This window comes from Xiphophorus hellerii, chromosome 6 (assembly GCF_003331165.1).
Source record: "Xiphophorus hellerii strain 12219 chromosome 6, Xiphophorus_hellerii-4.1, whole genome shotgun sequence".
NCBI lineage: Eukaryota > Metazoa > Chordata > Actinopteri > Cyprinodontiformes > Poeciliidae > Xiphophorus > Xiphophorus hellerii.
Window position 1 is genome coordinate 30653729 of NC_045677.1, and position 26723 is coordinate 30680451.

The window sequence follows — 26723 nt, forward strand, 5'->3', positions numbered from 1 at the left end:
CGTACCAGGCATTTGTTTCACCTAATGTCCAGGGTTGCTGTGGAACCGCTTTCAGGTGTGTGCAGGTCCCACCTGCTGTAGCTCACCATCATGGACGACCTATGGGTCCTCCCCACTTGATAAAATGCTATGAAGCTACAGGACAGTTAGTTTTTTTCAGGTGTTTTCTTCTTGGAACCGATGTATTTCTCTCCAGATATGAGACTAGCTTTCAATAAAAAAAAAGTTTAAATCATTATTTTTAAAGCTGTTGTCGCTGCTTAGGGTTATATTCTGTTCAGATCCAGCGCCCTCACCAAGATGGCGCTGATCAGCAGCAGCCAGGAGGTAACTTCCGGCTTCTTAGTGTGGCGGTCTTGAAGCGGAAGTGACGTGCCCAGTTTGGCCGCTGTTAGCTTGTTAGTTTGTGGTTCTGAATGTAAAATGGTTCTGGGCTCGGTTCTGCTGTAACATGCCTCTGGTTGGACCGGAAGCGGAGCAACATGCTCTGACGGAGGTGAGAGCAAACTTTATTGAACAAACCGAACCGGTTCCAAGTTCAGGCTTGTTGCTAACAGAACCTCCTCCTCCGGCCAGTGTCGGTACCGGTACCCCACAGAGACTCTGAAGGACCTGCAATCGGTCCGGGCTCGGTTCCGAGACCTGCGGCTGTTTGTGGACTTTTACTGTGAGTAAAAAAAAACTAAAGTTAATTCAGTTTAATGAGGGCAGCAGTTAATCACAGCGAACGGCAGGGGGCGCAGGAGAGCAGACTCGCTGCGCTTTATTCACAAGCTTTCAGACTAGATCCGAGATTCTAAACCGTTTCTGTCCGGTTCCGGATCAGAACCTCAGTACCTGTAGAGGGGCTGAGACTGCAGGAAACCGGGTCCGGTGCGGGTCTAGAGGTTCTTGATCCTGTTGGGCCAGACCGGATTGTCTGTCCTGAACCTTTAAACCAAAACGTATTCACACCCTGCAGCTTCAAAATGCCCTTCCAGTTTGACCTTCACATTTCTTTGGAGCGTTTCTGGAGCGGACCGGCTGGAGCCCAGACCAGAACTTGTTACACTCAGAGCTCCAGATTAAGGTGATGATGCAGAGGGACCCCATCAGGGTGTGATTACTTTCAGGGAGATTTTCCAAGGATCAGATGTTTCTCTGGCTTATCTGCCAGGAACCTCTTCTAGCTGAAAGGTGCGGCAGAAATACTTTCTCTGCCTGTCAGTTGTTGGGACTCGCGTAACCATGGCAACCTCTGCAACGGTCTCATGTCCCTCCATGAGTTCATGACCTTTAGCAGGCTGGCCAGTTTCCATGACAACCAGGCTCCAAGTCGACCCGTTTCTATCTCGGTTCTGAACCGACACGAGCTGAACTGCTGCTCTCTGGTTCTGTGATTCTGAACCACACAATTTCTGGCCCGGCTGTGGTCCGTTGGGTGGATCAGCTCGGTGCGGCCCGGTTCCAACGGTTTGGATCAGAACCGATGTTCTTGTGTTTCGCAGGTTTTCCAAACAAGGAGACGAGGAAGCTGCTGCACCTGTCGGGAACGCTCCCTGTCCTCTACCAAGGTCAGGCTGTCGGCCATCTTGGCTCTGCGGGTTCCGGTCTGGACCTGTTTCTCAGCCCGGTTCTGGTGTCTCCACAGGAAGTGCCTACAACATCCCGGTGTGCGTCTGGCTGCACGAGACCCACCCGCTGTCACACCCGCGCTGTGTCGTCTGTCCCTCCGTCGCCATGGTGATCAACCCATCCTGTCCTCACGTAGATTCCTCCGGTACTGTCAGTGTGGACGGGCTGCGGAACTGGACTCCTGTAAGCCTACTGTCTGACCCCTGACCCCTGACCCGCGAGGCTAAGGGCTCAGCGATGTCACTTCCTCCCAGGGTGTGTCCAACCTGACGCTTCTGCTGTCAGAGATGAGGCTGGCCTTCCAGAAGGACACGCCCCTTTATGCCAGGAGTGTGGATCAAGCTCCGCCCCCTGCAGGACTCAGGTGTGTTCCTTACAGGCCGGGTGTAGGTAGAACCTAGCCGGTTCTGACTGGGTTTTATTAAGTGGTGTAAAGGTATCAGAACCAGGTCCAGGTTCTGATAGTGGTTCTGACCAGCCCGTGCCCTTTAGACATGGTTCTTGAGGTTCTGGTGGTTCTGATGGAGGTTCTAATGGAAGTTCTGGTGGTTCTGATGGAGATTCTGGTGGAAGTTCTGGTGATTCTGGTGGAGGTTCTGATGGTTCTAATGGAGGCTCTGGTGGAGGTTCTGGTCATCTTAATTCTCTTATTCAGGATTCTGGGTCAGAGGTCAGAGGTCATATAGACGTCCTGGTTGGGGACAGTCCTGGTGATGCGTCTCCATGGTGACGGCACCGGTTCTGATCTGGCTTTGTCTCCTCTTCCTGTAGCTCCTCCCCTTCCTCCCAGCAGCCCCAGAGCCCCGCCCATGGCCCCGCCCACCTGACTGAAGGTAAGCCACTCCATCTTAGAAGGAGGGTGTTGCCTAGCAACAACAGGAGGTCTACCCCATAGGGGGCGCCACACCCAGTGTGAAAACATAGAACAGCATGGGTGTGATTGCTTTCAGAGGTCTTTTGAGTTACCATGGTGATGTAATTGGCCAATACCAGTTTCTCATGTGAGAGCTGATTGAGCGTTTCCAGACTAAGCCCCTCCCCTTCTGCTGCAGCCAGCCAATGGGAACAGGATGGCGTCAGGACATCGTACACCGAGGAGCTGAAAGGGATCGACTTCGGGGCTCCGCCCTCCTCTGGCGGCGCCAACACTTTCCTGAGCCCCTGCCCTCCAGGTGAGATGGGAGTTATAAACCCCGCCCCTGTTAAGTAGCGTTGGTTCTGTTCAGGACGGGCTGCAGCTAAGCAGGTTCTGAACTCATACCTCAGGTTCTGATTTTGACCCGTCTGTTGCGGATCCCGTCCGCCCTGCAGGTGCGCCCCCCACCGAGCCCCTCAACAGAATGATGGGAGCTTTGAGGCTGGATGGAGGCAGGCGGTCAGAACCGAACCTACGTGGTTCTGGAGATCAGAGTCCAGCAGCCGAAGCCGACCTGAGGAAGGTGAGGACGGGTTTTACCTCAGCAGTGTTTCCCTTGGGGCGGGGGCCTTTTTGGGGTATGCAGATTGATCGGCCCCGCACGGTTAACAGGACCTGCATGTGAAACCACAAGGCTGAGTCGGCCTGCTGTTGACAACTTTGCAACTTTTGTACTAAATTTAGTCCAGAAACAAATCAGTAATGGCTAAAATCAGTCAGGATTTTTAAATATCGGTCATCGGCCAGAAAACTGAAGTCAGTGCAATGCTACTTTATTTCAATGACAGCAATCAGTCTGTAGAACAACTGAGTAATGACCATTAATACAAACAGAGTCTACACCAGGGGGGCCCAAAGTGGGTCCCTGAGGCCCGGCATCCTGCATGTTTTAGTCTGTCTGGTTTAACGCACCTGGATCCAATGATGGATCATTAGAGGCCAAAGAAGAACATGGACCTGCTGAGAAGGTTGTTGGTACCAGGGAGAGACTAAAACATGCAGGATGCCGGGCCTCCAGGACCCACTCTGGGCTCCCCTGGTCTACACCATGTTCCAAATTATTATGCAAATTGGATTCAAGTGTCATAAAGATTTAATTTTTATATATAAAAATAGCTATTAAATTCATAGATGGTTTTGTGTCTCAGGGCTCTTTGAGTCTCTGTACTTAATTTCAGAGATCTGGGTTGATTAGTTTGTCAGGTGAGCTCAATTAAAGGAAATCTACTTAAAAACTTGGCCAGTGTCCATTATGACGCTTTTATTGGGCAGCCTAGAGCGCCCCCTGTTGATTGACACGCATTTGACCAATAATGTTATGAAATGGCAATTTCCGAGCCAATAATATCCAGAGCGACTTGAGCTTGTTTTGTCATGCCTGTATTCTTTCTGGAATATTTCTGACTGGTCAAACTCGGAAACTAAAATGTTCTCTATTCACCATGTTCTGTTTATATATCGCTTCATTAATCTACCTTTATCTGCTGTTGCATCTATTGCTCTCTAAGCAGAGCAGTTATGTATTTCCTTACCAATCTCAGACTCAAACATCCAGGCAGAGGGGGTCCGTCCCTCTGATGGCCAAGCGGGTTTTACTGGGTGATGATGGGATTTCTGCTGTTTCTACAGAAGATTCCTCCAGAGGAACTGGGAAGACGAGAGTTCCTCCTGCTGCTACTTAAAGAGAGCAAACTGCTGCCATCAAAATTAAACTCGACACATTTAAAAAAGTGGAGATATCTCTCCCTGCTTTGCAGCTTTTAGCGACTGTTTTACTGTGTCTCTCTGTCTGCCGCCAGGACTGCATGTTCATCGGTGCAGCGACTCCATTCAGTGACTCGCCATTTGATCGATCACAGAGGAGACAGCTAAACCACATTTTGGTTTAGCTGTCAAGCTTTTGAAAGCTTGTCATGAACTAGTGCTAGCCAATTTAGCGGTGTGGCTCAGCCGGTGCTAACTGAGTTAGCGGTTACGGCCTGGAGCGCGCTCAGTTCAGTGTGTTAGCTATTAGCTTAAGAGTGCTGAAAGTAGACAAGCCGCCATGTTGGCTCACAAACAGATGAGGATGTGATCTGCTGACCACAGCTGGGTTCTAGTTCTGATCGTCGGGTCCCAGGTTAGGATTGTCCTCCTGATGGGGGAGTTTCTGGAAGTATTACATGACCCTTATCTGGGTGGTTCTGACCCAGAACTGGGTCACCTGGTGGGAACCTAGACAGTTCTGCCTCTGGGTCCATCCAGGTGTTCATCTGGAGGCGGGGCCAGCTCATCTCAGCTGATGTGTCCCCCAGGTGTCGGCCCACCTGTCTCCAGACCGGGCCGCCGTCTTCATGGCTCTGATCACCATGACTGGGCGGAGCTTCAGCACTGATGATGTCATAGAGGCGGTTCAGCATAATCCAGATCTCCCTTCAGCGCTGAAGTTCCTGACGCACACCTGTCCGATCTGTCGTGACCAGGTGTCCTTCAGCAAGGTGACTGTCTCAGCCAGCCAATCAGAGGACAGACACCGCTCTACTTCCTGTTAGCTCTTCATCTCTGCTTGTTTTCTGCAGATCATCACCATGACCCACTGCTCCTGCTTCTTGTGTCAGAGCTGCTTCACTTCCTGTTTCTCCGTCGCCATCAAGGAGCGCGCCGTCCACCAGCTCACCTGTCCGCAGTGCGGCCAACCAGAGATCAGGAGCCAGGGGGCGCTAGAGGAGTCCATGGACTACTTTAACCTGCTGGACACACAGGTGAGTCAGTGAGGTGAGTCAGTCAGGTGAGTGAGAGCTCCTGGGAGTCCTGACATTCGTTGTGCTTCCAGATCCGTCACTTCCTGCCTCCTGACATCCATGAACTCTTCCAGAGGAAACTCCGGGACCGAGCCCTGCAGGAGATGCCCCGGTTCTGCTGGTGCGCTCACGTAAGAACCTCACTGGGCCTGATTCCGGTTCTGGTGAGACCATTAGGGTCAGAACCTCGGCAGGTTGTTTGTTGCTTCAGCGTTGCTTTGGGGCGCTCCGTGAATCGGACCGGTTCTGGGTCCGGTTCTGACCCAATCAAGGATCCATCAGGGTGTTTGTTTTTACATTTTATGACTGCCAGACGCGGAGCTTCAAGCGCTAAATGATCATTGCAGGTTGAGTCAGAATTAGAGATGCACCGATAAATATTCTAGATCTGATGTGCCCATCTATTCAGACTAATTCTATAATTCGTGCTCTGAACAAATGTACCCATTACCACAACAAAAGCCAACGCCTTCAGAATAATTTTGTTGTATTTATGTTTAGGCCTGTCGCGATAAACAATAAATCAATTAATTGCACGATAAATGAAAACTATCGACCTAATTTTAATTTATCGGCTTTATCGTTTCTTCCTGCCTTTTTCTCTTTCTATTGATGACACTGAATGAAACACGGCTCAGCTCTGGTGCTCTCCACCCACCCCTCCCCTCTCTTCCTCATTTTTTAGCGTAAGGGAGAAGTGAGCTATAGTATCAGGTAGTCGGGACGCACACCATTTTGTACTTCTGCAGCTTTAGAGCCCTTGGGGAGTTAGGAAGCTAAAGAAACACTATCTGATATTGGGGAAAAAAACTCCAAATGGAGCTGGTTTCACAGCCGAACGCAACTGCAGCAGTGTGGGAGTATTTCGGATTCAAACCAAATGACCGAGGCGAACCGCGGAACCTTTGCGAGGCGGTATGTCACGTTTGTCATAAAACAGTAGCAACTAAGAGCAGCAATACAACCAACTTACACCTGGACCTAAAGCACAACCATCCAAAGACGTTTTCCCAGCTGGGGAAAAACGTACAACTGGTGGGCTGTCCCTGTCTTCAAGTTGGCAACAGTCCACCATCATTGAAGCAATTAATCGACAGGCAGCTAACAAAAAGGACAACGCAAAGTGGTGCATGCTCACAGACAGCATAGTTTGTTTAATTGGTAACGAGATGCTCCCATTTAATATTGTTGAAAAGCCGGCATTTTCAAAACTGTTGCAAACATTTGACAGACGATACAAAATCCCCGGGAAAACATACATATCACAAACGGCGATGCCACAACTGTCCAGCAGTATTAAAGAGGACATACTGAAGGAGATAAAAGACATTTCATTTTACTTTGCTACGTCGGATATGTGGTCAGATATGACCCCTTATCTGAGCTTGACCATTCACTATATAGCTGCTGACTGGACCCTGCACTCTAAGTGTTTAGAGACCAGATATGTCCCAGATAACCATACTGCTGACACCCTGGGAAAAAACCTGAAATCTGCTTTAGCAGACTGGGGACTGGATGAGCACAAACTGGTCTGCATCACAACAGACAGCGGCGCTAACATGGTCGCTGCAATAGGAAATCCTGGCTCAGCTGCTGAGGCCTCAACCTCCACCTTGCTGTTTGGTGGTCTGGACAGTGACAAAGAACGGACAGCACGTCCCATTGGACTCGGTAGAAGTTTGGTCAACACTTTCAACCTGAGCTTCCTTACAAAGAGAGACCTGAAGAAGGCACAGAATGAAGCTAATGTCCTCCAGTAAAATCTCATTCTGGTGAGTGATTTTAAAGTCATTTATTCATTCATTCATAACTCAAGATATTCCAAGTCATGTTTATTTTATAATAGCATGTAGACCTGTAGAATCAAATTAAGCCTGTTGTCTGGCAATAATTTAAATACAAACACAAATTATTAAGGGGAGTTAGTAGAAATGTAAAAAGTAGTATTTCTTTAAAGAAGTTGAAATACATTAGCTAATAAAAATTAATATAGTAATAATATATTTTGTTAGAGGCATTTTGTTGGAGCAATATGTTACCTGTCACTGGTGAAGTTTGGCCCTAAATGAATAACATAATAATTATATATATATTGCTCTAATAAAAATATTTTCAAAATCCTACAGGATGTTGTCAGCCGATGGGGCCCTAAGCAGAAGATGGTGTTGGAGCAACTCCCAGCTATTAGACGAGTCCTGGCTCAAGACAGAAAGCACGGCCATCTCAACCCAAACTGGCAGGATGTTTTGGTGTTGGACTCCATCAACGCAGCAATGAAACCACTGGCTGACTTACAGATGTCCTCTCAGGGGAAACATACGTCTGTTAAGCCTGTGCTGGACCTGATTAAAGGTGACCATCTCTCTCCTGGCCATGATGGCAGCACCCTGACTGCCAGTATTACACAAAACATATCCAAGACACTGACTGAAAAATACAGCTCACCTGCCATCCAAGCCCTCCTGAGAAAGGCCACCATCTTGGATCTGAGGTACTGTGGCAGCATGGAGGAGGCAGTGGCATTGGATGACATCAAGCATCAGCTGGTTCAAGAGCTACTGGACTTAAAAGGGTCAGAAGTAAGTGAAGAAGGTGAGGGCTGCAGCAAAGCTGCTGGAGGAAACAAAGATGACTCTACCGCTGCCCCCCCACCAAGAAGAAGAGGCTAATTTACTTTCTTCAAAACAGAAGAGCTCAACTCAGAGGTCAGACCCAGGCTACATATCCAAAAAGACAGCAGGCTGATGCAGAACTGACCAAGTTCCTTCAAGAAGATGCTGTTGATGCCTCTTGTGATCCCTTGACATGGTGGCATGACAACCAAAGAAGATATCCTTTGATGGCAAACTTGGCTCAAAAATACATGTGTATTTGTGCAACGAGGACCAGTTCAGAGCAAATGTTTAGTACAGCTGGAAACATTGCTCCTTCTGAGAGATCCTGCCTTAAGCCACAACAAATATTCAATATGTTGGTATTTGTTGCTCAGAATCTGTCTGACTAAAGCAGCTACAGATCTGCTTATAGAGGCACCTGCTCTTATTTAGTGTGCTTTTGTTACTTTGCACTTTTTGTTTATAAAAATGGCATTTTTGCCCATCTTCTCTATATAAATCTAATGATATACAGACTTCATAATCTGTTCTCTTGGATGAATGTAGTTTTTATTTCCACTTTGGTTTTATGTTGTGTTCAGTTTTTATTCAAGCGCATTTTTTGTTAACAGAGACTGAGAGTCCATTTTAGGTCGTTTTGTTAATTTTGTTGACCAGTTCCAGTGTTAAGTGTTTTTTGAAAATAAAGTGTATTTATCTTTGGTAGGATGTACTTGTATTATTAAGGCATTAAAATTACATCGGATCGATATCAGCCAATACTAAACCTCACATATTTGTATTAAAATTGGAAAAAGTGGATCGTGTTATTCACAACAAAGTCACCTTTGACCTGCCAGTGACCCATGTGACTTTATAGTCACATGACACCCAGCATTCGATCCCTTTTGTTCTCACGCGAAGGTGTGCCGAGTACAGGAGTGGTTGTGCAAAGCTAGTAGCTTTTGTATTTAAAACGCAGTTTTCTTCTTGTGCTTGCAGCCTAGTTTATGGTGAGTCTTGTCTTCCAGGAGCTGCACAAGCTACTTTCAGTTTCCACCAGATAAGTGGTTGTTGCTCTGATGAGTGCTAGGTTTTGTTTTTCTTTTTTCTACGGCAGCAGTTTATTGTTCACTTTGATTTGCACATACCATATTTGTGGCTTTTTTGACTCACCTCTGGCATTTTCTGCTTGCGCTCGAGTCCTTTAATTTGCCTCTATGGAGATGGTGCTTATTGTGGTGATGATATGATGATGTATAATTTATGATGCTCCACCTATCTGGCTTCACTCCAGCCTGATGACGAGCGTGACTCGTCTCCCTCGTGTGCATCTCACTGTCAGACAACGCGTGCCCCAACTGTAGAGTCGTGCTAGGTCAGGCTAAATCAGCTGACTGCGCTGAAGCAGCCTACCGACTGGGCGGGATCTGCACAGCAAGACCTGTTGCCACCAGGACAGATGGCGTGCCCAATGCAGCCGACTGTGGAGGCACCTTTGATGGACCGATACGGGGAGGTTGTCCACAAAGGTGGATCACCGCACTACTGAACTGGCCCAAATGAAGGCCCTCTTCTGGTGTTTCAGACCAATGCTGGTAGCTGCATAGCACTTCCTTCTGAGCAGGACGGAGCATCGGTCGACAGTAATGATGCTATTTCAGTGGCAACCTTGGGTACCCAGTTCTTCGATTACCTTCTGGAGCTCAGCTCCAGGGTCTCCGGTTTCTCCCTCAGAGGAGTATATATGGGAACTGCATGCCTGGCGGCTATGCAGGAGGCATACAGGTTTGGCTTGGGGCAAATGCCAGTTGTGGAACCAGAGATTGCCAAAAACCTGCTCCCAATCAGGGGTCCAGACATCGTACTGCTTTTGTGTGGCACAGTTTGGCTTGCGCCCTCCCAGGCATTCAAGAGGCAAGTTGGCCCGCAGGTAATGTTTAAGGTCAGCAGTGAGTTATTTTACCCCAGGACAGGTTGGTAGCTGGGCTCTCCACACGCAGACATGTTGGCACTGTACACTCTGTCCCACGAGTACCATCTTCAATTCAGAAGCCAGCCCCTTGTACCTCACTGGGTGAGGAGGATGACTGTCATCCGCAACCCTGTGAAGGCACGGGCACTGAACCAGGAAATCTGCACCTCGGTTCCCGTGGACCTCTGTCAAAACATGTGGCCCCCTGTTGAAAGCCCCCTGGGCCTCTGTCAAAGCCCAGGGGGCTTTTATTCCAAGTATTTTTTTTTCAGAAGACCGGTGGTCTTTTTTGATCTCTGAAGGTCATACCTTTTTGCATGCTGACCACCAGGGAAGTTTTGCAGGCAATTTCCCCAGGTGATTGGTTCACTTCCATGGATCTCACAGATGCTTGTTTTCATGTCTCAGTTGCTCTGCCTCACTGGCGGTTGCTTTGTTTTGCTTTCCAACAGAAGGATTTGCAGTTTATGGTCCCCCATCTGGACTTATGCTGTCTCCCAGGGAATTCACCCTATGTGTCACAGTGACCCTCTCCCCTCAACAGGAGCCAAGGCTAAGAATCCTCCCGTACCAGGACGACTAGCTTATTTGTGCAATGACCTGCAACTAAGTGGTCCAGGACAAGCAGTTGGTGCTTAATCATGTGGGACACCCTGGACTGCAGGTAAACATGGAGAAGAGTAATCTGACTCGCTCACAACAGACAATCTTCCTGGGCATTCCCATGAGTTCTGTCTTAATGACTGCTTGCGCTTTTCCCCAGCGGGTTGACGATATATTGAGAATTGTCCGAGAATTCAGATGTGACATGGTACCGCCTCTTGTGCGATGATATGTCCTTCCTGCCCTCTACATGTGGTAGAACAACTGGAGTCTGGACCCAACTGGGTACACTCACTGACTCAGGAGGCTTCAGGTCAGGCCTCAGTGTCCTTAGTATCTGTCTCTCAGGAGGGATCTTCTTTCCCAGATGTGGGGTCTGGATTTAGCTCCTACAAGGCCCGCATCTACAGTATTTGTCCTTCCGTCCATCTTATACGCTTATCCCTATTGGAGTTACCAGGGGTGCTGGTGCCTATCTCCAGTGGTCAATGGAGACAGGCAGAGGTGGGATCACCCTGGGCAGATCACCAGTCCATTGCAGGCCCAGATCCACTTTCCCAAAGTATGTTGAGAAAGTTGTATGTATGATGGCTAATGCATGGGTGCCATCCATGTGCTCACTAAGACTTGCACCTTGCAAGTGTCATCTTACTCTTCTGCCTGCAGGAGTAAGATGTCACTCTACAAGGGGTCTGCCATGACTGGGGTGCTGCTGGACACTATGCACAGTGTAGCCTCCTGGAAGTCACCAAGCACCTTTGCTCGATTATACCGGGTGAATGTAGCTTTGCCCCATCCCCTCCAAGGCACCCTGGAGCAGCATCCTTCTACATCCAACTGAGGTAGGCAGTGTAGTGGCTGTTCTTTTAGATTTTGTTGACATAAGTCATCCAGTGCTTAAAACTCCACACTCTCGCGGTCAGTACGGATAAAGTACAACAAAATTTACGACTGTAACTGTGGTTTGATCAATCCAGGATGATCACCAGAGTACTCGGTCCATTGGAATCCTTGCAGCGCGTATGAAGATTGAGGGATTGAGCGCCAGGTATCATGTGACTTGAGTCACATGGGTTACTGGCAGGTGACTTGAGCATGCGCAAGAATGATCATTGAGTGCATGAAGCTCTGTCTCTGACTGTCATCCGGGATTCTTAGAACTGCAAAGTTATAACTTTCGTTTCAGTGTTCCTTCGGGATGCTCCATGAATCGGACCTGTTGAGGATGGACTGTCCCAGCTGTAGGAAGAGCACCTGTTCCCAGTGCAGGTCACCTGTAAGTAGGCCTGTCGCGATAAACGATAAATCAATTAATCGTACGATAAATTAAAACTATCAACGTCATTTTAATTATCGGCATTATCGTCTCTTCTGACCTTTTTCTCTTTCTGTTAATGACACTGAATGAAAAAAGGCTCAACTCTGGTGCTCTCCACTGATCCTCCCTTCCTCATTTCCTTAGTGTAAAGCCCAGCGCAGACTACAGGATCTTAGAGCTGTCGGCCGATTGTCGGCTCATTTTCAAAACCTGACAGACCACACATTGGCCGACAGAAATCCTAGGTATAACGGTTCCATCGGGTTCGTTCCTGCCGTGTGGTGTCCAACAATGGGCACAAAATAATGGCTACAAGTTCAGTGAACTAATTTTAAAACCAGGCATTAATCAGTGCTTTACTACAATCTACCTGCAATGCATGTGGCTAGTGTCAGCGTAAAGTCCTGACTGAATGAAAATCATTAGAACATATTTATGTCACGTTAAGGAAGAACAGCTGAAAAGTTACCGGGTTTATCAACTGTGGTAGCAATTTCGCTCCAACTCCTCCCCTTGTCATTTCTATATTCTTTGCATGTTGGATAAACATTAATATTGTTTCCACGTATCATCTCCAATGTCCTCCAGACTTCAGGTTGTATATATGCAATAATTTTTGAGACAATTAATCGTTCAGCAAAATTTGTTATCGTGACAGGCCTACCTGTAAGGCACACACACCTGTAGTGTGAGCTGAACTCCAACCAGAATCTGACCCGGTCTGTCTACTCTGCAGTGGTCTCCTCATCATCAGGGACTTTCCTGTGCAGAGTTCAAGGCGTGGCAACAGCAGACCCAGCAGGACCGGGACAGCTCCATGTGGGTCTACAAAACCATCGGTAAGAACACGCCTTTAAGTAATCGAGGTCTGAGTTGATACCAAGGTTTGATCTGGACCCGGTTAAACAGCACCCTCTCCACCACATAGTGGACAGACAGCGGAGCACCTTCTCACATAGGCTGCTCCAGCTCCGCTGTCGTAGGGACAGATACAGGAAATCCTTCCTGCCACAGGCCATCTCACTGTACAATAAAAGCTAAATCATTGTTCTGCACTAATCAGTCCGATTTTGCACAACTGAACTCTGGCACACTTACTGTACATATATTTACATATACGTACTGTATCTGCATTTTTTGAATCTTTGCAAGGACTGCTCTAAGTTGCTTTTTATATTAACAGCATTTCATATTTTTACAATTTATAGCATTTTATATTTTATTTTTTATTCTATCTACAACTACTACTCAGTGGTAGTTGTTATTGTGTCTTGTCTCTATGCTGTAACTGCGAAGTAATTTCCCTGCTGGGATGAATAAAGTACTTCTATTCTATCCTATTCTATTCTATTCTAGCGTCTGATTTGGGCTTGGTCCCGTCAGGGTGACTTGATCCGGTTGGTTCCATCTGCATTTGGACTGAAAGGAAACATAAAGTTAATTGTCACAGTGCAGAGTTTCCCCCAAAAACCTGCTAAGCCCAGAGGCCGTGGCAGTCCGCCATGTTTTTGAATTAAAAGATGTTACGTTAACAGGAAATATTACCGGGTAATTATGTTTCTGGGATACATCATTCACAACGCTTAAACCCGCAGCTATACAGTCTTAAAAACACAAACCATAAAAATACAATTAAAATAAATATCAACAAACAAGGAGATTTAATTTATGAAGCACTAGTAGGGACCAAGCTGTTTTTTTCCTGACTGTAGAGTTTTTAATAAGCACAGAGAATATTTGTTTTGGTTGCTCAGGCTTTAAGGAACAAGTTTTTTCTGATCTCCATAGAGCAACTCTACCTGAGCAGAGGTAGAGAAGACATTTGATGTTGTGCAGTTTGAAGCATTGTGGTGCTGGAAAAAAAGAGGGAAAAAAAAGCAAAGCAGAAACAGAGCCATGCGCTCTGTTTCTGCTTTGCTCCGTTAGCAGGAGCGCTAACAGGGTTAGGGTTATGAGTGGCGTTTACATGTTGAGATGTAAACGCCACTCATAATTCTTTGTTCACAAAGATAGAATTCTCTCTGCACGCTCAACGCGCAACCCTGAAAGCACATCTATAGATTACATTTGCAGTTGCACAAATGTAATCTATATAAGGTGAAGCGTTTCTCCAAGAACACCTTCCAAATCGTCCAGTCTGAGTGAAAGGTCAGACGCCATCCGTGGCGAGGTAAACTGCAGCCGCGGCCAACGCGCTGAGGCGCCTGTGGTTGGTGCGGCTTCACTCTGTTTGATGCATCAACTATAAACCTTTCAGGAATGATTCTGCTCTGCCGGTGAAATGCTGAGCGCAGCAGAGACGCATGCAGTATGGAGATTTCTGGTGTTTTAGAAAAATTCATTTTAAATAATTATAAAAAATAATAATAATAACCAGCAACGCCTAGACTGTCAGGGGGGCCCACCACAATAACAGCAGATGATGTCTGACTGGAGAATACGAGGAGAAAGTGGTCAGTTTGTCCTTGAACAAACTGATCGTTTGCAGCCTGAAGTAGCATAACGACAGATAGCACAGGAGAACCTAAACCGTAGACGAGCGTCTGCCTCGGTAAACTGGGATCTGGTTCTGCAGGAGAGGAGCCTATTAACTAAAGAATCTGTCTCCCGTTCTACTGCTAGTACCTCTAGGAACCAGCAGGGAACCGACAGTCTGGTACCTAAGGGTTCTGGTAGGAATATCTGAACCAATCGTGTCTCTGAAGCTGGTAGCTAACCCCCATTCTTCCTCCAGTAAAGTCTTGTTTGTCCTCAGAGTGTCCTAGTTGTCAGTTCGTCTTCAGCCTGTCTAAAGGAGGGTGTCTTCACTTCACCTGCTCTCAGTGTCGCCATCAGTTCTGTGGCGGCTGCAGTCAGCGCTTTGCTCTGGGCCCGGTGAGTCCGTGTTCTAACTGTTCTACCGGATTCTACCGAGTTCTAGTCTCCTCATGACGTCTCCCTCCTCAGGCTTGCAGCTTCTCCGCTTTGTGTGCGTCCAGAGGTCTACATGCACACCACCCCAGGGACTGCCTGTACCACCTGAGAGACTGGAGCGTGGCCCGGCTGCACCGGCTGCTGCAGGTTAGCTGGACCCGGGTCGAGAACCAGACCCGGGTGAACTCGCTGGTGATGCTCTCCTCCCTCTCAGCACTACAGAGTGTCTCCTTCCTGGTTGGAACCGTCCAGTGGCAGCTTGGCTCAGTGCTGTCAGACAGGTGAGGTCATTTCCTGTCCCGGGGAACCCGGCACATCGCGGTCTGCCTGACAGGTGCGTTTGTGTGGCAGTGGCTTGTTTCGTACCGGAACTGCGAGATGACAGCGGTATGACGAAGGAGGAGCCTTGCGGACGGCCGGCGCCGTACGGAGGATACTGCCAGTAAGGTCCAGTCGGAGGCCGTGGGTCCTCCGCCTGCGTACCTGTTCAGGTGAGCTGCTGTCTGTCCCGGCAGGGCTCACTACAAGGAGCGTCTGGTGGAGCAGATCAATCGCTGCGGCGCCGACCCGGCCGTCCTCTTCAGTCCTGCGGAGGTAATCGCAGAGCTGCGGCGATGGAGCGTTGTCGTGCCAACCAGAAAGCCTGAAGAGCCAGAGCTGCTGTACGCCCATCGCCTCCGCCTGGTCAGTGACATCATCACGACTGGCATTTGCCGGTCCGGTAAACGTTTAGCTACTGAATCGTCCGCAGGAGCCACATCTGGATTGTGACCTCCTGTCGGTCCAGGTTAGACAGAGACACTTTCAGCCAATCACAACCCTCGGTTCTGTCTCTCTACAGGTGCTGACCAATTGCCTTCCTCTCATGAAACAGCGAAGCACTCCATCAGTGACATCAGCAGAAGCTCCGCCCACTCCACCCGTCCACAGTCAACGTCCCAACCAATCAGATGATGTCTGATAACTTCAAATAGGTCAAAGGGAACCAATGACAGAAGCTTCCAGTCGCAACTACCTGAGCTACTTGACGTTACCATGGATGTTAACAAGGTTAACGAGCTCGTCAGCCTTTGGTTTATTTAAATTATTTTTTCTCTAGCATTGAATAAACATCTAACTGAAATGGTTTTAAACGAGAACCGAGAACAAAAAAACTTACGTTTATTCTGATCCTCACGGCTCAAAATTCATACAGTTCTTTTAAAAAGGTGAAGCTTAATGAGCATTGGGGATTAACGAAATGAAGCTTAACGAGGTGAAGCTTAACGAGGTGAAGCTTAACGAGATGAAGCTTAACGAGCGTTAGTGATTAACGAGGTCAGGGTTCGGGTTCCAGCTGCTCGGTTTTCTGCACTTTAATAAATTTGTCATCTTCTCACTGTATAGTTTCTGTCTCTATGGCAACCTGATGTGTTTCCAAACCCAATAGAACCAGTTTGATATTGAACCCGACTGCTCTTCATCAGAATGTCCTGGTTCTTGTTCTGGTGGGGTTATTTCTGTCTGGTAGAACCATGGAGGTTCTTGGAAATGATGAAGACATTAGTGATGAAGATGCTTAATGTTGCCCCATTTAATTCCCAGAAAGGTTCTGGAGAACCGTTGTTTGTGTCAGAAGGTGTAATAAGACCAGGCTGGAAGAACCGGTTCAGAACCGCTCATCAGGGGTTTAAAGCTGCAGTGTGTAACTTTTACTTTTCAGTTTAAACCAAAGGTGTCAAACTCCAGTCCTCCAGTCCTGCAGGTTTTAGATGAGCTACAGCTACAAAACCCTGGAATGAAACGTCTTCATGACCTCCTCCTGGTGTAGATCGGTTCTCCAGAACCTTAATGACCTCCTCCTGGTGTGGATCGGTTCTCCAGAACCTTAATGACCTCCTCCTGGTGTAGATCGGTTCTCCAGAACCTTAATGACCTCCTCCTGGTGTAGATCGGTTCTCCAGAACCTTAATGACCTCCTCCTGGTGTAGATCGGTTCTCCAGAACCTTAATGACCTCCTCCTGGTGTGGATCGGTTCTCCAGAACCTTAATGACCTCCTGCTGGTGTGGATCGGTTCTCCAGAACCTTAATGACCTCCTCCTGGTGTAGATCGGTTCTCCAGAACCTTAATGACCTCCTCCTGGTGTAGATCGGTTCTCCAGAACCTTAATGACCTCCTCCTGGTGTAGATCGGTTCTCCAGAACCTTAATGACCTCCTCCTGGTGTGGATCGGTTCTCCAGAACCTTAATGACCTCCTGCTGGTGTGGATCGGTTCTCCAGAACCTTAATGACCTCATAATTCTATCCAGGTGATGCAGCAGAGAATCTAAAAGTTGCAGGACATCAAACCTCCAGAACTGGACTTTGATCCCCCTGGTTTAAACTGTCACCATGGTGATAATCTGTTAACAAAATCCATCTCCATCTACCATCTGAAGAAACATCCAATCAGAGCCAGGAGGAGGGGCTTAGTGCTGTCAATCAATTTCATGTATTTGCTGCCCAATGTGCTAATGACCCAGCCTTCCATGTTGCCATAATGACCGACCCAGTATGGAAATGATGGGTCCGTACTGGGTCCAAGCTGATCTCTGACTTTGTGAAACTAAACTGGGTCAGAACCAGAACTGCTCTAGAGCAGCTTTAAATGTGAAGAATGTCTGGATTCGCTGCAGAAATAAAACTCCAGGATTTAGGGTAAGTTTCTAACTTTTATTAAAATAAAAAGTTTATCAGTAAAAACAAAAGTAACCAGAAGGTTAAAAATGTTGTGCTGGTCAAACGTCTGTCCAATCGCAGAGGTTGCTCCTCTGGGTGCTGATTGGTTCTGTGCTCTGATTGGCTCAGCTGGTCCTGGCAGCAGCTTCAGGTGTGACAGGCTGCAGCGTCCTCCAGGGATCCTGCAGCATGGAGGGACTGAAATATCTCTCCACCGGAACGTCTCTGAGCTGGAAGGCAACAAGCCGAGACGATCTGGATTAAAGGAACTGCTTCACACTGGAGCAAACCAGATCAGAACCGCTCAGGTAACCTGCTCACCTGGTTCCACTTACAGCATTAGTCCGACACTCACCAGCAGGTTTAAACTAGAAATGAACGTTCAGTCTAAAAACGTTCTGAACCAGCTGAAGTGGAACCTTGGTTCTGTTCAGAGTCAACTGGTCCAAACAATCAGAACCACAATGGAACTACGGAAACTGGAGCATTTTTACAATTATCTACAGAACTCATGAAAATACTGATCATCACCGAAGGCTTGCTGGTGGTTCCGACACAGCTGACAAACCGAACCGGCGTTCTGTTTATCTGTGCTACCTGTAAATCCGTCCTACCTTGTGGTCATGCTCACATCGATGCTACGTCACAATCTGCTGACTCAGCAGATTTCTTATAAATCCGTCCTACCTGTGGAAGTTTCGTTTCATGTGTTTTATTTCATCGCAGATTACGGTAAGCTTTATTTCATTTATTTTATTCCCGGCTTTCATTAAGCTGCTGAATTACTTCATGGTTTTACTTTACATGACAGCAGCTTGTAAATTTATCTATAAATGGTTTTAGTTTGCCGTCTGAAATGTCGTTCCTGTAAACATATCATTATTTGGCGGTTAATCAGGACAAAATATGTTGGGGTTTTAGCTATTTTGTTCTTATAATTAAAAATATTTTAGTTTAATAACGCTCTTTATTACTAAACTTTGCTGAATAGATGTTAGTGATACTATGTGGGATTTTAGCTGTGTAATATTAGTGTATATGAATCATATCCTATCATTTCAGTGACCTGCTCAGTTCAGTGACACATTGTGGCTGCATTTAATAAAGTCTGTCATACAGCAGATTAATGCACAAAAAAGAGTCACACTGATCTGTATTTGTCTTTAATTCCAATAAAACCTGTTTCCTCTGTCTGATACGGTTTTATTCTTACTAACCTCTGTATTTAAAATATTTTAACAGGTAGGATATTCTAGTAAAGGATTAGTGCAAACATCTACAGCTTTTCATTTTAAACAGGTAGATATTCAGATGAAGGAAGTCATCTTCTTGTGGTTTCGTCATGGATAGAAATTGTTCCGATGCTAAGCTAACCATAACTGCTAAGCTTCCACTTCAGTCACTCAAATATTGTTATCCGATATATTTAACATTAACAACCTGCTATAGTTTTCTGGCTGTGAACATGACGGTAGCAGCTTTGGACGGGTAGCACAGACAGATAGACTTAGCTATCTATCTGTGCTACTGTAGGAAAATCTGACGAGGTAGCACAGATTGTCAGAACACCTGTACCAAACAAACAAGCCCCGCCCACTCCCTTTTATCTCAAACAAACTTCTTGTTTAGAAACATCACAACCACCTGCAGGTTCGGAGCTCCTGGAGGACTGAAGGACTGGGGTCGCCGGAACCCGGACCCCCTCCCGACCGAAACCCCGAACCCCCGGCTCTCGCCGCTGAAATGGGCCGGTGACCCGTCCATAGTTCCTCTGCTGAACCCAGGACAGAACCGGGGAGAGAAGCCTGCCCCTCGGCGCTGAGGAGAACCTCCGAATGGAGACCGAACTCCGGGGAAAGTCCAGTCTGAAGCCGGCCGAGGGGCACCGGGACTCCGCCGAGGTCCAGCCGGAGTTCGGTTCATCTGAGCGTGGAGCAGAAGAAGCAGGAACCTGGCTAAAACCTAATAGAATGTGGACCGGAACCGGAAACACAAGGTTCCGTTGAAGCTTGCCAACCCTAGTTGGCGGTGGAGTTAATACTCCACCGCCAACTAGCGGTGGAGTATTAACCTGCAGGGGGCAGCACCCCAGTCTGCCATGTTGGACAGGGAAAAGGCGGAGGCTTCTGCTGGGATCACACGCTCCAGTTCAGGAACTAAAATATTTAGGCTCTTCAATCCTGGCCTTGATTATTCTACACTTACAGCAGAATAATTATAACCCAGTTTGTGTTAATAAAAAATCTTAAAACATTTACTTAGATGCTCTTAATGCTTTTTGCTATTACAGCAGAATAGAACATGTTTAAAGGGATTGTGTGTGTTTGTGTCAGTGTGTGCATTTCCTCAGTTGTCTAAAAGGTCTACCAGTGTCCTCCATGTTTTGGTTCTGTCCCAGGTTCAAACAGAACAATGGCTCACTAGCAGAACCTCTCCTGAACTTTGACCTGCTAGTTGGACCGCTTGAATCAGCTGTGATGATTCAAACGGTCATCACAGGCCCGGTGTCCCCAAGGCAGGACACCGGGCCTTGGGGACTGGAGCTGGACTCCAGTGGTTTACACAGATGTCCATGACTTTTATATATTGTGGTTATGAATGGTTACCTGACTGAAAGTATGTTTGTATGTTGTATGTATGAAAGTAGCTTTTTCAGCACTACAATTGGTTTGCTGCTGTCTAGCATAGGAAACTTTTGTAAATTAGAGTAATATTTCCCAGGTACACTGAAAAATGTGATCCCTGCAGTGGAAAACACCTTGTGGTACTAAATACTGCTTGACTTATTAAAATGACCTTTAAATGCCACATGGTCTCAACCTTGAGTCTAGTTTGTTTGCCTTCAGCACTGTAGCCCTAGATATTTATGAATTATATCTAGAATTTTACAATTATATCTGAATGTAAAATTCAGATGAATAAAAATCATTCAAAGGTAGAAAGTTTTCTTTTTTGTTGTATTTTTGTAAGTCAACTTCATCTTGGTAGTTCCCCGTTTCTGAGGTTCCAATGGCTCTGCCTTCTGTTAAACAGTAGAACCATATTTAGCAGGGACAGTTTTAACTTAAGCATCTTTAGGAGTTGGTGGAATGTTATTGTGATTTAATATGAGCTGCATGTCCGAAGTCAACCAGAAGTTCCCAACAACCCTGGGCCGCTTGGCGGTATCTCTGGTGTGTTATTCTGAGCTCGGCAGCGCCCCCTGCTGTGCGGGGATACAAATTGCCCACAAAACAAAACGTTTGGGGCAAAACCTCAGCGTGGTGTCGCTTGTAAAACAGCATTTGTGACCAGCGTCAGCAGTTTCACGTGGTTGCAGTTGCTGACTTTTCTGTGTTAAGGAAAACAATTTTATATTAATAAAAAAAAGTTTCTGTATGCAGATGTTCATACATGTGTTTGAATGAGTTTTGCTAAAAATGTATTGGACTGAATGAAGCAAAAATATTAGAGCAGGACTTTCATATTTTGATACTTGTAGAACAGAATCTGTGAGCAATACTAAAGAACCTGTGATTTTTCTCTATAATGTCAATTTCCCAGGCACAAGCCACAAATATACCTTCATACTCAAACCTTTCAGCTTCGATGTAACAGGGAGTTATCTCTTTTCCTCAGGCCCAGCGGCATTGGGGGTTTTGGGGACATTGCCCGCCCTAGAATGGCCAATTTCTATCATTCCTATATCAATTTGATACAGTAGGGGCTTCTGCACTTCCCATATCTGTGTCCTCTGTCACTGTTTTCAGCAGTTAAAACTGTTTAAGCCGTTAACACGTCGTAATCTGTTTTTCCGAGCCGCCTTTAAATGCAACTTGAGCGCTACAACGCTCGCGCTTGGTTTACACCTGTGCGGCAGAAAGAAACCTGGTGATGCTGGGCAGAGCTGCTCAGGTGGGTTAGAATCATAGCAGCAAACCAGCAAAACACAAAGAACTTGGCAGTTTTCCCCCAAACTAACCGACTGAGTTGAGTAAAGCAGTTAAATACAGGTATTGTTAGCTAAAAGATGACTAGCTAGTAACAATACAGCACCTTAAACTTGTTAACTAGTAGCCTGTACATAGACTACTGATGTTGTTGTCTGCGTTCAGCTACGTAGATTAATTTGGTTAAACTCGTCTGGAGCCGGGCTGGTCCCAACATAAACAGCCAATCTATAGTTGGAGGCCCCGCCATCGGCATCCGGCTAAAGGAGCGTCCTGCAGATCCAGAGACTGGCGGCTCCTGGCAGTCAGTATCAGCGTGATTCATCTGCCACCGAGGCGTGGGTGTCTGAACTACCAGAGTCTCAGCCGAAGCCAAAGTAAGTGAGAAATGAAGATGTTGGTGTGAACGCCGGCTCAGATCTGAAGAACGAGTGGGTCCAGCCTCCGATGGACGGCATGTCCTCAGAGACCAGATAATGTGTTCAGGAAGCAAAGAGTTCCACCTTAAACACCTTCTGCTCCTCTGAACGTTAGTGACGGCGACACGAAGCTTCATGAAGCGCTGAGCTTTTCTGTCCACTTCACTTGCTCCACTGCGCCACCAAGTGGTCAATATAGGCAACGTGAAAACAACATGAAGCCTTTAAACGAATAAACAAGTAAATGGTGATTCTGAAACATAAATTCTGATTCCAGTTTTAATCTGTTAGTATGAAACAACGGCTGGTAAAAAGAAAATGGCAGAGAGTTGTGACTGGCTTGTTACTCTAACCCAGCTCACTAGGAACAAAGTGACATTATTTATGATTTAAACATAAAAACTTTAACAGCTCTGGTTTAGGTGGTTCCTCTGCTCTCGGAGTGGATGAAGCCAGAAACGGATCAGCAGGTTTATGGAAGTTGTGATAAAACATTTTGCCACCTTCCCAATATTCCAGCGAATGTTTTCTGTCTCGTGTTTGCATCTTAAAATGACTCGGCTGAACTTTGGCGACCGGTTAGTATCGTTTCCTTTCTGCAGAGCTCAAAATGCCTCGGCACAAGTTTTTCTGTACATCATTAAAGTTCATTGGACACTTTTAAAACCCTAGAAATTAGAACACAGGATGATCCACTGTGCTGTTTTTTGGCATTACAGGCTATGATTTATTATTACTGTGTGAAACTATTTATTAGATCAAAGTGTTGCCAGGAAAAATTGGGTCCATTGGAAAAAAGACGCTCCAAAGAACTGCAAACGCAATAAAATCCTAAAACTAGAAAATGTGACGGTGAAACAGCGGCGCTTTGCTGCCTTTTGTTTCGATCCGCAACCAAACCGACGAACCAGTTCCTGAATCAGTCACCTGGTTCGGCCCGAATACGAGGCTTCAAACGTCACAACCTGCTGCATCAACACAAGCCTCGATACGCTTCATAAAATCCTCCTGATTGGTCGACTCGCTCCGAGGCCTCGGCACTGAAAACACGTCACTGATGAAAGTCATTGATTAAATCGAACCTGGCTTCATCTCAGTAACGAGTCCGAGTTCCTGGTTATCACTTCAGGTTTGACCTCATTAATGGGTCCAGTTTACCTAATTAATTAATCCATCAGCAATCAGATCATCATGGAGGAGCTTAACTTTACCTGAGTCTCTTTATCCCATTAAGCAGGGCAACTTTACTTGGTAAAGATGATAAATGACTAACTTTACCTGCGCACTGAGATTTTCCAGTAACAAGTTTAATTTCACTTTAGTACAAGTATTGGCAACACTCTCTGGATTATTAATAATAATTTGTTAATAATAAAGGTAGACTTTTGTAGCAGACCCCCTAAATGAAGGATTTTGGCTTTACTGATGAACAGTGAGGTTTATTGGGAGTAAATTGAGTGTCACTGTAAGAGAAACACAAACACACACACACAAAAAGACAATGTAAGCTACAAAAACACACTCTTACAACCGTAACGTATCAACTAAATAACCTTCATTACTAAAATGATCAACTCTAACTCAAAACAATACCCTGGTGTTTGTATACAATAAAACCAATTTACAATTCCAACCGATCAATATTAGAAATGTTCTTATTTACAAAATAAACACACCTTGTGTTTCTATTAACGGGGCAAGATACATTTTTACGCTGTTGAAACTTGTCTTCTGTTCTTTCTGTTGGTAAGCTGCTGTTCTATAATATGAACAAAGGAAGCTGTCTTATCAAAATAAAAGCATCAAATTTAAAACCGGAAGTCAACCATGTATTATACAAAAATGAAATGACGTAAATGCAAAGAGTGTCAAAAAGGGAATACAAGAAATAGGGAGCTTAATTTGGGGGTATTTGCAACTTTATTTTAGTAAAACTAACTAGTGACCTAATTAGCAGGAGTTATTGGTCAAACAACATTCAGTCTCTGTCGGGTGCTGTTTGGCAAATTCCATTTATGGGTCTAACTTTACCTGGATGTCAAGTCTGTGCTGTAAACGGGTCTGATTTTTTATCTCGTTTATGGATTTAATTGCTTACCAATTATGTCATTGGACCAGTTGGGGGTGGTTGGAGTGGTTTGGGGTTGGACCAGTTGGGGGTGGTTAAGCGGTTTGGGCGGTTGGACCAGTTGGGGGTGGTTGGAGTGGTGGATGCCCTGTAAGGAACTCCAGTCTTGTGTGAGTCGCTCCAGTCAGGCTGCCCTGGGGAAGCTGTGGCTACTATCCAGCAGCTCGTGAATGACTGAATGTTGTGTGAAGAGCTTTGGAGTCCTCTGGATTTGATAAAGCACTACTCTACTAAAGGCCATCTACCATTTAATATGAAGAGTTTAGGGCTGAGGCAGTGACCCTGTGGGACTCCTGTGCTGACCCTGGTGTCTGTCTAGTTACGGGTGGTGCTGCTATTGCCAGATCTGCCAGTCTTCCATTGCGCTTCACGGGCCTGATGGTGTTTCCCATGTTTAGGAGTTAGGACTGAAGAACTCAGGATTCCTGTCTGAAAATTACATTTTTCCCTGTACAGAAGAAATAATTGATGTATCAGAGAGAGACAGGAAACCTTTTCCCCTAAAAGACTCGGAGGATGTGTTCCGCCGACAGGTGAGGCCTGGGCGCAGATTGGTGTGATCTAAACATGCAGGACTGATTTAGCAGCTCTCTGTGGGGGTGAATGTCTGTGAATAGCAGCAGCAGTTTGTGTTGGAGGTGGCGTCGAGGTTAGCAGGCCTTCTCTCGGCTAACAACGCTGACGTGTCCTGCAGCCACCCACACACAAAAAATAGATCCTTGAGTTTGACTCACATGACGGTTGTCCACCTCTCATCACGTTTCTCTGCATGTCTGCGAGTTCACACATCTCTGCCAGCTCAGATGTTCCCCAAAGAGAAAAACTGGACATTAAAATCAAATTCAAAGCAATGATCAGTGTTTGTCCTCATCCAGCAGAGGGCGCTGTGATTCTCAGGAACTGACTTGTTGGATAACCAACAACTCAGGATCTGAGCAGACCTGCTGAAGCTTGCAGGTGGCACTGCAAGAGATGGATCAGCCCATATTTAAACTTCCTCTTATAAACTTCAAAAATCATCATGTGCAAAACAAACACCGAGATGTTCTCACAGAGCAACGGTCTGCTCCAATTCACATCTAGTTCTGATCCAGAAGCAGAGATACTCGGCGGATCTGGTCTGCTCCAGGCCGGACCTCAGTCTACTCCACCAATCCGACATCAGAGGACATTTCCATGCTCATCCAGTAGAGGGCGCTCGCATATTGTCTGTTTTTGATAAATGACATCAGAAATCTGAGGAATTCACTGCATCAGACACTGAATTGCAGTTTCCAAGCAGGAGCAACGTAGAACTAGAGGTGGTTTCTAGAATAGGGAACAGCAAAGCGACCCACCTGAACCCAGCTGTAGCTCCAGGTCACACCTGAACATACCTAGACACACGGCCTCAAACATCTGCTGCAGGCCCCAGGAGGAGGTCAGATGTTGGCACAGAAAAGATTTTCTGGTTAGAAACATTGGCGCCATGACCCGACCACGGCGCTCATCTGGTCCAGTAGAGACACGATGGGAGCCCAGGCTAGCGGTCACCTGCCAGCCTCCTTCCAGCTCCTCCCTGAGCCCTTGGTGTTTCTCCTGCTCCGTTTCCCTGATGTTTCCGTCATTTGGAAGATCACATTCATCACATCGTTCCTCTGCTGCTGACCAACGGACACCGCGTCCGGTCGGTTGACTGATACCTTTTTGTGCCACACGACCTTAGCTCGGTCATTCTTGGGAGGTGGTTCCCACTCTGACCTTTTGGTCTCCAGGTCACGCTCCACACAGATGTTTCTGGTCACTGCACCAGCCACTGGGTTACGGCTTTCCAGGTGTTCCTGCTAGTGTCTTCCACCCTGTTGTGAGATGTGGGATTGATTCTTGGTTCTCTTTGCCCGACCGGCGCCTGGGATGTTGCTTGGTCAGTCTGGGTCTCTATTGGTCTCCAGCTGTTGGTTGGATTTGTTCACATCAGCCATTTCAGCTAGCGGTACATCCCACTCAGCGGTTTCTCCTCCAGACCCTTCTCTTCCAGTTTCCAATGTGTGAAACATTCACTCATGGTTCATGTATTGTTAAAATGGTAAATGTTTCTCTGATGTCTGGATGCTTTCCTACCACTCTGAAGCATGCTGTGCTCCGTCCGGGTCCATATTTAGTGCCTGTTCTTCTTGCCTTGTATCTGCTGCCTCTGGGTTGTATCTTTAAAAAAGCACAAAGTTTCTTTTCATTGTTTTGCAGACGACATTCAAATTTATCTACCTGTAACTACAAATGACAGCTAGTCTGGTGTATAGATGTTACAGGATTGTCTTCAGGATCTTCAGACAAATTTTCTGAACCTAAATAAGGAAAAAATTGAGATTTTAGTGTTTGGTCAGTGCCGTCCTCACTTGGACGTGACGGTGTGGTCGGTCCCCCGTCCTCCCGCCCTCCGTCCATTTGTGAAAAATCTGGGTGTGGTTGTTGATCCTGTGTTAAATTTGATTAGTGTGTTAGCCCTGTTGTCAAAACCAGTTTCTTTCAGCTTTAGGACAAAATTTAAGGTCTTATTGATAGTTTTTAAGTGTTTTTGGGTCCTTGGTACTGAAGTGAGCTCTAGCAGCCCTGCAGCCCACCCAGAGACCTCAGGTCGGCCGGCAGCTTTTACCGTCTGTCCCTAAAGCCAGGCTAAAACCTAGAGGGGACAGAATCTCCTCTGTGGGGCGTCCAGACTCTGGATCCGTTTCCCTCCGTCTGTTAAACTGACCTGCTGACTGAGAAAGCTGAAGTCCAGACTGAAACTCCTCTTTTCTCCCAACAGTTGAAGAGAAAAGGTAAAGGATGGAAGATAATAGTTGCAGCTAAT

The 26723-nt window shown here is 46.5% G+C and overlaps 2 protein-coding genes across 6 annotated transcripts; one reads left to right on the forward strand and one right to left on the reverse strand.

Annotated features, from left to right (window-relative positions):
* The first annotated feature begins 349 nt into the window (after window positions 1-349).
* Window positions 350-16091, forward strand: LOC116721955 (E3 ubiquitin-protein ligase RNF31). Of its 4 annotated transcripts, XM_032565997.1 has the most exons (19): window positions 350-496; window positions 577-667; window positions 1488-1553; window positions 1631-1797; window positions 1869-1978; window positions 2386-2447; window positions 2667-2786; window positions 2926-3053; window positions 4825-5007; window positions 5089-5271; window positions 5343-5441; window positions 11672-11761; window positions 12540-12642; window positions 14559-14677; window positions 14750-14863; window positions 14931-14997; window positions 15068-15158; window positions 15232-15400; window positions 15558-16091. In XM_032565997.1, the coding sequence occupies exons 1-19, from the start codon at window positions 452-454 to the stop codon at window positions 15675-15677; spliced, it is 2127 nt and encodes a 708-aa protein (XP_032421888.1). In that variant the 5' UTR covers window positions 350-451; the 3' UTR covers window positions 15678-16091. The 4 variants fall into 4 exon arrangements, with proteins under 4 accessions (XP_032421888.1, XP_032421890.1, XP_032421891.1 ...); XM_032565999.1 differs by lacking the exon at window positions 11672-11761; XM_032566000.1 differs by lacking the exons at window positions 350-496; window positions 577-667 and adding an exon at window positions 740-1069.
* Window positions 16092-17397: 1306 nt separating this feature from the next.
* On the reverse strand, window positions 17398-19413 carry mplkip (M-phase specific PLK1 interacting protein). 2 transcript variants are annotated; one of them, XM_032566008.1, is made up of 2 exons: window positions 19059-19413; window positions 17398-17647 (listed from the first exon to the last, which is right to left on the reverse strand). In XM_032566008.1, the coding sequence occupies exons 1-2, from the start codon at window positions 19338-19340 to the stop codon at window positions 17543-17545; spliced, it is 387 nt and encodes a 128-aa protein (XP_032421899.1). In that variant the 5' UTR covers window positions 19341-19413; the 3' UTR covers window positions 17398-17542. The 2 variants fall into 2 exon arrangements, with proteins under 2 accessions (XP_032421899.1, XP_032421900.1); XM_032566009.1 differs by having other exon boundaries at window positions 19062-19409.
* Window positions 19414-26723: the final 7310 nt, after the last annotated feature.